Source organism: Symphodus melops (assembly GCF_947650265.1).
Source record: "Symphodus melops genome assembly, chromosome: 9".
NCBI lineage: Eukaryota > Metazoa > Chordata > Actinopteri > Labriformes > Labridae > Symphodus > Symphodus melops.
In genome coordinates, this window is record NC_136699.1 from 13,512,037 (window position 1) to 13,524,721 (window position 12,685).

Sequence of the window (12,685 nt, forward strand, 5' to 3'; positions counted from 1 at the left end):
TCAAACTCCCTGAGTGCTGGTAAAACTTAGGTGATAAGTGTAGGTACAAAGGCAGTGAATTTCGTTGTTGCATGGTGAACTAACCTGAAGCTACTTTTGCATTGTATTGGAGCTCTCTATGAGAGGCAGTGGGTGGTCACAAGCCTGAGGAGAACCACTCCCTCGCACCGGTCCCCTCCCTCTGCAAATCAGGAGCCCTACCCAGCTCCCTGTCCAGGCACTCTGCTCAACCCAGAGCAGCAGCTGCACAGAAAAAAAAGTTTAAGTCAACTTGGAGAAGACGAAGAGGGAGGGAGGGAACGAGAGAGAGAGAGAGAGAGAGGGGCAGAAAACGCCCTGGAAACTTTGTTGATCAAATAAGAAAAGAGTGACAGAATCTTCACATACTGCTAAGTTGTGACTGGAGGCAGTGCTCTATCTTGGCTGCGTAGAAGGAAAGAGGACACGTTTTCAAGGATGCTCAAGCTGGTGTGAGGCTTCTCGGGGCGCACAGACTGCGCACAGGTAAATATGCACTTTTTTTCATTCTTTGTTTGACACTTTTGTGAACTTTTTTGTGTACTTCTTTGGTTTTAAACTTAACACTGCTGAAATTAACAAAGCAAATCACATCCAACAATATTGCAAAGTTCAAACAAATTACTTGTAAAAGTGTCAAACGTATCTTCATGACTATACTGTGATATTGTGGTGAGCTTGAGTATCAGCAGGAAGATTGCAGAGACTTTGTCCTACTTTATTTGCATTTGCTTTTCTCTGGAGGCTTCCTAAGGTTTTCCTACAGGGAAGTCTTTAAAGGGAAGATTTTGATGAAGAGAAAATGTGTTTTATTACTAGAGTGCTTTTCTGTAAAGTGTAGACAGCAACTGTGAGTAAATACCATCCTCTGTTATACATGCTGAAATAAGTCAGGATATGAGAAGTGGGTGTGTTCTCGCAGCGACCACATGAATTAGGACTTGACTGGAGTTGCGCACTTTTTTTTTTCTTCAAGTGCGCACAAAGGTTTTTTATCCTGGATGTTTATGGACAAGAAATATGATGTAATTCAATATGATGAAGAAAAAAAAGTAACTGATAGCAATGAAAAAAGACTTGTGGCATGATTGGACTATTGTGCAACGTGGATGTCCCTTGCAGACATAACCCGCGTCTTTGGGATGGCAGATTTTGTTCTTTAGCACTGGAATATAGACCTCATGAGGAGGCAACAGAGAGTTTTAAAAAGTAATGTTTTTGTTCATGTTATCCTCCAGGTGATTTTTTAATCTTTCCAATGCCTTTTTGATTTTAACACACAATAAGTAAAGTTAGAGACTTCCCCATGAGAAGCTGCAACAAGTTTGGGTGTGGATTACTCTCTTTCACCTCCCTCCACCCCCTCCCTTTTTGTCCCTCCCTCCCTGCTTGCTTTGCTGTCTCTTCTCCGAGGCACACCCTTTACAGGCACAAAAAAAGAGAGGAAAAAACCCTTACATGCTGCAGACGGTTGACACAGTGGGTCAATAGAAACATATACAAAGTTTCTTCACACGCTATCAATAGGTTCTCGAGATGTTAAAGCACTCATAAGGGCTTTTTTCTACTTGTTCACTGTTTTTAAAGTGTCATAAGTCGGAGCCACAGGGGACCAAGGGAATCTTTGTCTGGTGTTGTGGAATGCTGTGAACATTTTCTGAAGGTCTTTGATACGATATGAACATGTTTTTTTTTTATATGTGCCCTCTGTCCAACCACATCTGCATTAGATACAAATCAGTTCTGCTTGTTCTAAGGCACGCCTCTTTTTCATTTCTTTAAATTAGACAGAGATAGATGTGTCTTTCTTTTTACCTTGGGTCTCTTAACATAGGCAGAAAGCCACAGTGTGCAGTGGAGGAGAGAGTAAGGGGAGGAAGATGGTGAAGAAAGTCAGGGAGTGAGTAAGTGAAGGGGGATGGGTGGGGCGAGGGCAAGGAGGGGAGTAATGGAATGTAGTGGTTTGGAAAGACAAGCTAATTGAAACCAGGTTTGGGGCTTAGAGGGGGAAGCTAAGACTTCGCACATTTAGAGAAAGAGAGGAACACTTTTTAATCTGTCCATAAAGCTGAGATGTGTCCTTCGTGCTCACAGAATCATTTCAAGCAGTCACTGCATATGTCCAGGTACGATAACCAAATAATGGCCCGCCTGGCATTTGTTCAAGATGAGCAAAACGTTGAATGAAACACAGACCAGACATAACACTTTGTTGATCAGCTGAAAGTCATATTGCTGTGTGTGTCGTTGCCTGTCCTCCATTGCTCCCTCGAGCCACACCCAAAAGTCATTTCAGTGGAGTGTTACGGAGAGCTAATTTTCACTTCCTCTACATAGAAGTCACACTTTTGTTGTGTTAAGCACCCAGCAGCTGCAAATGGCTAACATTTTTTAAATTGCTCTTGTGAAGGTGATTGTGAAACAAACCTTTTGCCGTGCCAGATGGTGACACAGGGCTAGAATGGGTTTGGGTAGGAGCTTGACATTTGGGCTGTTTCATGTTAAGCATTCCGGCTATTTGGAATATTCATGTTGTACTCTGGGATGTTATGCCACAAAGACTTCACTGCCAGCAAGAATATAAACTTATAATCAGATATAATTTATATGAATCGTACATTCGGAGCGCTGAAATGTTCATAACTGGTTTCTGACTGCATGTAGCTAAAATGTTTGTTGGTTCATGTGCCCTCATCTTTGCCTGGGGCGGATTCATGTTTGCCTAAATTCCTGCACTGTCAACCAATGCACCAATACAGAGGCTACATTATGCTGTAACCTTAAATAATGTAGGACTCCTGCTATTTCCGAGACCACGATGTACATTTTGGAACAAGCTCCAGTAATCAAATCTTGCTCAGTCATGACAGCTTACGCTGGCTGCTGTCACTCAAGCTAATTTTGTTGCCTTTGCCATCAACGTGACAAACAGCATATTTCACTAGCTGGAAGAAAAGGACGTGTTGTATTGGTTCAGAGTCTCAGCTTGACAGTGTTAAGATATTTATCACAGCACTGTGGCATTACTACTATGTGTTCTTGCTCTGATGACTGGCAGCACAGACAGGAGGAGTGGTGTTCAGCAAATGTTAAACGGAAAGAAACTGGTCTCTCACACACTTCCTCTGCCATTTCCTCATGGGTTTGTTGAGTGGGTGGTTGGAAGGAAGGGCAGCGCGGGGAGGTGACAAATAGGGAGGTGAGTTAACTGAACAGAGGGAAGGTGTTGCAATCATACTTTAATTTATTTATTTTTTACACTAGGCATTAGATTTGAGGCAATGCTGGGCTCTCGCTCATCCTCGAATGCGAGATTGATATAAAAGCAAATGCCTATGTGTAGATACACAACTGTTCCAGTGAGCAAAGGTTAATGTTTCTTCAGCAGCAAATAAAAATCAACCTGTAGAGTTTGAGTACTCTATGCAATCCACCCAGTAGCCACTCCCTTTTCATCCACCCAGCTCTGTTTTGGAATGTTTCAGCATGTCCTCAGTGTGCGCTGGGAAGCACCTATCATCAGCAGTGTTCCCCTTGTTGTCACACCCATGCACATGCATGGAATCCAGACTTGTTTATTGCAGCTTAAAGTCTGGTGCAACTTTTGCAAGCATAGAGCATAAGAGGGGTGTGAATAATTTTTCTGATAAGCCAATAACTTTTACCAAAGCTCTGCCAAACATCTGCGATGCAAAAAAAAAAACAAAAACACTTACATAACTGCTAGTATACGGCACAGCCTAACTGCCCCCACTTACTGTCTGACCTACTCCCCCACTCCTGCTGAAATGCTATGTTACCCTGTGCAGGAATGACACGCAGCATCTGTTACAAAAACTCTATTTGGAAAGATGGGGTCAAAATGTCAAGGCAGCAGAGGCCTGGAATGTAAATTCAGAAATACATGTAGCTTTATATAGGCGTTTCTTTGTCTGGCACAAGATATACAAGGACTGCACTGATTAAAATCCAACGCTCTCTTGTGCTAAACAACTTTGGACTACTCTGGAGGGCTCTAGATGTAAAGTATGTGTATACATCCTAATGCTGTGCTCATGCTGTAAGTTCAACAGCGAAGGTGGAATTGTGTCAATTAATATATTTAACTGCTCTTGCTGCCATCCATCTCTCCACTTAACTTTATTGTATCCTGCTCCTTAAATGAACACCCTGAATTGCTCCCCGTGCTGGGCCAGGCATATGGATATGTATGAAAGGGATTAGTTAAGTGTGATGGTCAATATACATAAAAACCACTGCCATCAGTGTCTGAATGAGTGTGAATGGGTAGGTGTGACATGCGGTGTAAAAGCGCTTTATAAGCTCAAGTTCATTTACCATTCAAAAAACAGCTGCGGATGACTAAAACAAAAATTTTAGCTTGGTAGAAAAATGACTTGACCTATAAAACGTTGCTTTGAATGTTTACCTTTGTAAACTTGCCTCTCCCACTGTAGCTAGTTATGCCAGTTTTAACATGTGCATCCTCCTTAAGTTATTCTGCAACTTGCCAACCAACTACTTTTTTAAATCAGTCAATTGTGCAATGTTCTTGGCACTGACACTGCCTGTCAATCACCTCCCAAGGATCACTCCTTGTTTTCTAAACTACAGCTTCAGACAAAATGTTTATTTTCTTTTGTAGTCCCATATAACGGAGTGTCGCAGTTCAGTTGGAGATGCAGCCTGATAAGAAGTCATACATTTTTTTCCTCAAAACCGTAGCACATATTGAACCGACCTCGGGAGAGAGGGCATCAAAAGCTAGACCCTCCCATCTCAGATGTCTTAGGGTGTAGTTGAGAACAATAAGTAATGATAGGAGTCACGAGTGTTCTTGTACTTTATAGCCTCATACAGAGTAGAACCTTACTTTACAGTCCTGATGTGAAAATGAGGCTTTCTGATTAAAAAAAAAAAAAAGTTTAAGTTTTCTCTTAAAGCAACCCCTGGACTTGATTGTACAGTGAAATTTTCCATTCCGTTCAAAACTTCTGCCAAAGTAACAATAGTTTAAACAACAACAGGCCAAGTGGGCGTCATGGACAGACTCTGGTCTTGTGCAGAACTTGTGGTGTGGTTAAGGCTATGTAGACTATGGAGTACAGAAAAGAAGCATTTATTTTGACTCGCATTCCTTTTCATATGTGTCACACATGCATGTCCTATCTGTGTTTTCGAGGGGAGAGTGAACCTACACTCTGGCCTGTTATGTCTCCTTCTGTATTTGTTGTACTTGCTAGAATGGAGCCAGAGGAACACGGAGTCCATTCTGTTTTGACAACAAGACTAATTTGGTCACTGCTCGTCTCTTCACTGAGGCCTTTTGATTTGTTTGTAATCAAATCTCATCACTCAAGGGCAGTGTTGTTTCTGATTCCTTTAGGATTGAGCTAATCATTGACACACCGCTCTCTGTTTTTTACTTGCCAAATTGATTTGATTTGAAACTCAGCCTGGTTGATGGACTAGAGCGTAGTTGATCAATTCCTGAGTGCTGTGACATAGTTAAAGATAGACTATCACTGTTTTAGCAGTCTAGGCATTTTCCCTCGAGGCAGATGAGACACTCAAAGTGAGAAGGACAATGATAGCAGTGAGAAGCAGATTTATGCGTTTTGGATCTACCTGGAAAATAGGTGGAGCCAACACAACAGACATGTTGACAACATCAAGGGTGAAATTGGATCCCGCGTTACTTCTCAACTTTCACTTTAAGGGTTTATTAGGGTGTCGTTAAATGTGCATATTTGACTGAACGTGGTGTTCTTGTTTATTTGAGCAGAACCTGGAGGTTTGGGGGAGTGGTAATCTAACTGGGGGGGGGGGCTCGGGGCAGGGTGCAGGGTGGGCAGCACAAAGTCAGAGAGAAAGAGGACATTGCTTTGGAGTTAGTCACTGCGGGGAGAGGCTGGGCTCCCTTCCAGCTGGCCTGACGGCTCTATCAAGGAATGTGTGAGACTGGAGGCCTGGGTGGGGCCGTCTGAACTGCTCCCTTTGCAAGCCCAGCAAAGAGACACAGAGAGCTGATCCGCCTCGGGACTGTGGCGTGGTATTTCTCCTCTTTAACACGGCATGTGCTTTTATTTTCATGTCGCACTCTTGTTGACCACACTTGACCCCAGTGTTCAGTTCTGTGTGCGTGTATGCATATGGTGTGTGTGTGTCTGTTTATGAGTATGGTCTCACCAAGGTACCGAGAACAAAAGGTGGTGCAGTCTGTGTCTTATCTTTTTGTGTTTGTATTCTCAGATAAGCACATTGCTAAGATTTCTGCATGCATGAGACTGTTTAAACATCATATATTTGGACATTACATCACACCCCTTTCATCAACACATCTCTCAATAATAAGTCAGAAGCACCTTTTTCAGAGTCAAATAACCAACCTACTAGTAGTCCACATTTTTTACAAGTGATCAAAGCAAATCTTATCTGATATGAACTTTAGATCCATACTTTAACCACCAAAAATACATCACTGTCTTACAGTCAGCTCTTCACCTGATTAACTTCCAATATGGCCGTCTGATTAACACGTCTCTGTAACAAGAGTATGCGCTAGATAGTGTACACAGCTGCTCCCTAACACAAACAAAAAGACAACCACGGATTGGATGGCAGTTATCTCAGCTATGTCCTATCTATTTTTGTATACAACCAATTCAAAAAAAAAGGACATCAAAACAGTTTTCACAAAGGCAAAACATTTGAGGCTTTGCACCAGAGTTTCCAGTTTTATGGGAACATGTGTACTAACTTTCTCTCCCAACTGGTTAGGGTCTTGCAAACACAGTTATTGGGGATAATTTTCAACAAGGCAGTGAACAGGGCTGACTGGGGAGGGGGAGGTTAATGATGGGGTTGGAGAGCCTTTCTCAGAAGAATTTTTCTGAGGGACATGTTCCCACCGGCAGATGCCTGTCTGTATACACATCAAGTCTGGTTCTGTTTGTACTGGGACGGACAAAGAGAAGGCTTTGTTTCGCAATGTGCCTGTGGGTTGAAGCAATAATCCTAGTGAGTCCTGTAAGATGTTGGGCTTGTCACAACGGGTAAAAGTAACATTGACTCAACAAAAATAATGTATACAGTTGCATCAGTGTTTGAAAACTGAAGTTGCTTCTGCGGATGCTTATTTCTGCTCAAACACTGCAATGGTTTTTATAATTTTCACCTTGGTAGAGCGGTCTTATCTCACGGTTCGCACCCGAGTAATGAAACTAAGCCGAGGGATTCAAAAGCGTATTTTGAAACACATTTCCTTCAACAGTTCCCCTTAATCCATCAAACTGAACTGGAAACTTGGGAGATAGAGTGTTAATGTTATCTTTCCATCTCCAGAAGTGAATACAACACAAATACATTGTAGGATTTATTCAATTAAATGGAGTGTTGTTACCTGCAGGGTAAATATTGCTACTATTTGCGGGTTAATTATTGAAGACTCTGAAGCAGTGAGTTGTATGTGAGTTATGGATTCTGTTAGCCTTCTAACCTGTGACTGAAACATGAGTAGTCATTGCTTAAGATAGATGAACAGAGAATTTCAGGATTGTCTTTTTTTTTGGGGGGGTGTTTCTTTTGATGAAGCATGATAGAAGTAGAGCTTCTCTGCAGCAGCAATACAGTGTTCTACAATACAGTGCCTTATAAGTCATTCTTAAATGTGTTGTCTAAACAAATGTTTTTTTTCCTTTGCTCTTCTTTCAACAGAAGTCAAAAATCAAAGAACCACAGCATCAGACTGAAGCCCTTGGCTTTGCTTGAGCAATCCGAGGTAAGTTTCCTTCGATCTAATGCCAGAAATAACGTATCTGTAAGTTCAGAAGTTAAACAAAGAAAAGTATGTTTTTCATACCCATCCCACCATTTCAAGACCATCTAGGCAGAGTCACCTTAGAACAGAGTTCTGCTATGTGACTGGACGCCAAACCTCCTTTGGAATGATTGTTGCAAAGCCTCCTTTGAACCTGGAAGGTCATAACACTGCTGTTCAGCTGTGAAAGGCCTGCCTTGTAGAAACCTGACACTCGGCTGCTTCTGCTCCCAGTGCCTCTTCTTTGCACCTCTCTTTCCTCCCCCCAGACACCACCTGTTCTGCTAGAGCCCCTTCCCCCTTCTTATGAAACAATCAACTCGGTTAAAAAAAAAAAATCATGCTGCTTTAACTGTTTGTTGTAGGCTACTGTGCACAATTTATTTCAAAGGAGCGAAGCCAAAGCTAGAAGAGAAAGAGAGCAACAGAGAACCTGAAGCATGTGCACGCATATGACAGGACAGAGAGGCATATCTAGAAATGCTCTGTGGTTGAATTCTAGTAAACAGAACCTTTTAATTTGGCTGGTCGTCCCCACACCATTGGTCAGCACATATACCAGGCTGTTGTTAAACATGAAAGATAAACGAGATCAACCACCTCTCTTTGCCTCCATGATTCCCTTCAGCGCCTTTTGTAGAATAATCATTTGGTCTGTGCTCAAATGTCAAATGTAGCATTGAAAGTAAGTCATTCTCTCATTAAGCTTGTAAAGAGGGCAGGTTTTATATTTGAGACTGAATTTACTAAAGAGTAAAGAAAGAGAGCAAATAAACACTGTATTTAGGATGCCCGCTGAAGCGTCAATATGTAAGCTGGGCCATATTTCCAATAGCATGTTGTCTTTTTTTCTTTTCCCCTTTACAGTCAACTTGTTGCCTCACATTCCAGAGAACCACTTCACAACCATTTTTAACACTTTCTTATTGACTATCTTTCTTTTTCTTAGCATTTCATTACTGCTTCACCCCCCCTCTCTTAAAGATCCTTCCTCCACTACTTAAAATTCAGGAGCTGAAAGTTTCTATTTTTTGAAGGTAACTATGTTTCAGAACAAATGCAGAGCTCAAGTAATGAATAAGAAAACAGTTTTCTCTCCTCTGCTTTAGGGGAATTTTTGTAAACTCATGTATACTGCCCTTGCTTTCCCTCTGAGGGACTGCCTTTTTTTCTTCTAAAGACCAAATCCAGGCAACTATAATATGAGCCTTGTTTGAGTGTGAAAATAACTATTCACTGCCCCCACTTCTAAAATACTGCATCGCTCTATGCAATCCCTGCAATGTGATGGAATCTTGATTGTGGGAAAAATGTCTGTCTGTTTCCGCTGACTAAATGTTAAAAAGGGCGGTGTATCGGGAAAGCAACAGTTCCTCTTGGTTTTGATGAAGTCCTTGCTATGCTGCGATCAGAGTGGTGACCTGTTAACTGGTAGTCAGTTGACTTTGGTGGAATCTGATCTACATTAATTAATTGGATAAAATATTGTTTTTGGCACTTCAAGCAATCTTGTTTTCTTCACATTTTTGTTGGGTTTGGTATAGATAAGGTTACATTTAAACATGTAAGCAGTTCAGCATATTGCTGTTCTGTCATGAGCCCTTATATCATTATGAATTGGTGCTATACTGACAAAGATTGATTGCTTGTTAAAAATAATACATTTAAATGTGTTATTGGCTGCTTGTACTCTCTCTATTATTATTATTATTATTATTATTATTATTATTATTATTATCATTTCATCAGTACTGATTCTTGTTATACGTATGTTAGAGGGAAGGCTTTATATGTAACAGACAAGTCTATTATTGACTTATGCTAACTGGTGTATAGCATGTTGTGTGATCAAGGACACAGTCCAACAAACAAGGAAGACCAGTTTGCACATCTTTTGGGATTCAAAACTGCATTTTAATGCTTTCTCACTTTGCCCTTTCTTTCACAAACACACATCTATTACTGGCTGGAATAAAGTCCAGCCAAAGGAGAACATGCATCCCAAAGCTGACTGTATATTTCATGAGTTAATGAGTGTAAACATGAGTGATGTCTTCTTCCAACCACTTATTTTGTTTAGAGTACAATATCATGGCAGTGTTAACCAAATAATATCAACAATCTGTAGGTAAAGCACCAAGTCAGTAAAAAAGTCAGTAAAAACCAAGTCAGTAAAAAATAAAATAAAAATCAAATCCTTACTTAAAAGTTTGTTCATAGTCAATGTTTTCTTGTTTCCCTGCTAAGAAAGGGTATTAAGACTTGTTCTTAAAACGTTTTAAGCAAAAAAGACATTTAAAGAAAAATCCCCACACTTTATCCTCAAGTTGTTTTCTGATTGTCAAGTCGCTCCCATAAAAACACAGACAGCCAGTCAGCACCAACTGATATGTTTCTTTTGTCTTATTTAATAGGTTGTAAAGTTGACTTTTATCGGCTGGTGTAAGGCTAAAGGAACATTTTCAGACATTTTCTGAAGCGCTGCTTATTTTTATGCAGTGAGTACCAGGCAGCAGTAAAATGATTTCCTTCAACAATGGATCTGGTAACGTAGCTTTGAAAGAGTCCAATGTTGCAGTAAAATACAGCAAAAAGCTGTTTCAGGGCTATCACATTATGACTTGTAGGACTGACCAAATAAAATGTTAAAACAATTACAGCGCAGGAAATGTACGAACAAGACGTTAAACTTTAAATTTCTCCCTATGAGTGTGTATATAAAAACATCCCTTTTGACAAAAGTTACTGAATGATACATGAACGTCTTGTAGAACATGTAAAGCGTTGTTGGCTATCGAGAAACACATGGCTTTAAAAGCTTTGTGTAATTGGAGATTGATATTAATGAAATGACGGTTAGCCAACTACAAAGAGGAGGCTGGGTAGAACTGGGTCCCCAAGTATGGATGTATAAATATCACAAAAAAGTTAATTATTGAGTAATTGCTTAGAAATTATGCAATATAGCAAGCAGAATAAAGTCGAGTAAATTATCAATTACACTGAATGAGTGACTTATTTGCTTACTAAGCTGTCTTTAAAGGTAATTTAATTTGTGATACATTGATAGAACAACAACAAGAAATATATTATCTTTATTAAAACAGATACAGCTGTCACTAAATTACCAAAGGACACATTTTAAGCCAGAAACTCTGATCATTTGCTATTTATCCAATGTTTCTTGATGGGCTTCTGTGTTACAGAATGTTGTTTTAAGTGTTAAGATGCTGCTCTGCCTTACTATGTGTATTTTCATTTAAACAGACAGATCAGCTTTATCTATAATTTTTTTCTTTATTGACATTAGAACTAGGGTGTTGATGCAGGAACAGGCTGCTTTCCTCAGGGCAGGGTGTGGTTTGACTGAAAGAAAATGTCCAAAACAGCATTCAGTAGGGAGGTAGTTGATAGTTTGTGTTTGACATAGGGTTGGGGCTGTGTTTTATAAAAGCTTTGTCACACCCTCTAGTGTTCAGTATAGTGACCTACAAACCTCCCTAATTACGAATTAAGGATGAAAAACATTAAATTAAGATAAGTACATAATGTTTTGAACAACATTTTGAAGAAGAAAGCTTTTGTGAACAGAATTGGATTCATTGATTGTCATTACTTTTGCTTAAATAATGCTTCTTCTTTCAGCAGGAAAACCAAGATTGAGTTTCCATCACACCCTAGCTTAAATCGAGGGAAAGGAAATAAAGGTATTGTGTTATTTTAAGTCACAATCAATTCCTGACTATTTATTTCATCTTCTTAGCAGCATTGTAATACATATACTAAATGAGCCCTTGGCTCTTGGCTATGATTATAAAGCTTACCAGATCAGTGTATGTTTTCTTTATTTGTTAATTGTTTGACTGTGATCACAGATGGCAGAAGAGGAGGAAACCAGAGAGGTGCTCTTTCCAGACTGGGAGGGTCCTGACAAAACTGGCTTGACTATTGAACAGACTAGTGAAGGAGAGATTTTTGTCAAGGAGGTCAAAGGAGAGTCTCCGGCAGCACGGTCTGGAAAAGTATATGAAGGTAGAATTTTTTTTCTCCACACTATTAGGTATGAAGCAATGACAGTCACACTTGCATTTGAACGAATCCACGATATGGGAATAAAAAAGGATATTTGCTGCTGTTCCTTTAATATACAGGTGACCAGATAGTAGGCGCCACTGTCTACTTTGATAACATGAGCTCAGAAGAAACAGCTGAGCTACTGAAGACATTGAATCGACACAAAGTTGGACTGAAACTACAAAACAGAGACAAATCACCTTGCTGCTCACCTCTGAGTACACCATGCCGTTCACCAATGGGCACGCTGACATGGGAAGGGAAGACCCGCTTCGGAGGTTCCAGTCCAGACATTATCCTTGTAAGTCATTTTTTCCTGTACCTATTAAATCAAATAATTAATCAATCTTCATTTGAAGCAGAGCAGAGAAAAGACCAAACTCTTTGTTATTTAATATTACAAAAGAGGAGTTAAAAGACATAACTATATGATTATCTAATTATATTATGTTATGTTAGTCAATCATGAGCAGAACAATTAGAACAATTTAATTAAATCAACGATTAATCAAAATGCAGCCAATCCCTTTCTGGCTGCTGCATCCAAAAAGAAACAGCTATAAAGAAGCAAAAAGATTTGTTAACCAAGAGCTCCTGTTAAAGGATTTATTTGGCAACAACCTTTTAGAGTCAACATGCTCTTTCTTGGACTTACAGACCTGTCTGGGGAAGTCTCATGAAGAGCATGTTGGCTTAAAAATTCTATTTTTGCTAAATAAATCCTTTAACGGGAGCTCCAGGGTATGCAGATAATTTTGCATTTCTATACCTTAT

At 40.0% G+C, this 12,685-nt stretch overlaps 1 protein-coding gene across 8 annotated transcripts in view; it reads left to right on the plus strand.

Annotated features, from left to right (window-relative positions):
- Positions 1–233: 233 nt before the first annotated feature.
- ahnak (AHNAK nucleoprotein) overlaps positions 234–12,685 on the plus strand; it is a 31,348-nt gene continuing 18,896 nt past the window's right edge. For 7 of the 8 annotated variants that reach the window (XM_079351942.1, XM_079351946.1, XM_079351945.1 and 4 more), the window contains exons 1-5: positions 234–504; positions 7,735–7,798; positions 11,486–11,544; positions 11,713–11,869; positions 11,989–12,212. In XM_079351942.1, coding sequence (XP_079208068.1) covers positions 11,713–11,869; positions 11,989–12,212 — 381 coding nt within the window. In that variant the 5' untranslated portion in view covers positions 234–504; positions 7,735–7,798; positions 11,486–11,544. Of the gene's footprint in view, positions 505–7,734; positions 7,799–11,482; positions 11,545–11,712; positions 11,870–11,988; positions 12,213–12,685 lie in introns of all 8 variants that reach the window. The other variant, XM_079351943.1, reaches the window with a different exon arrangement.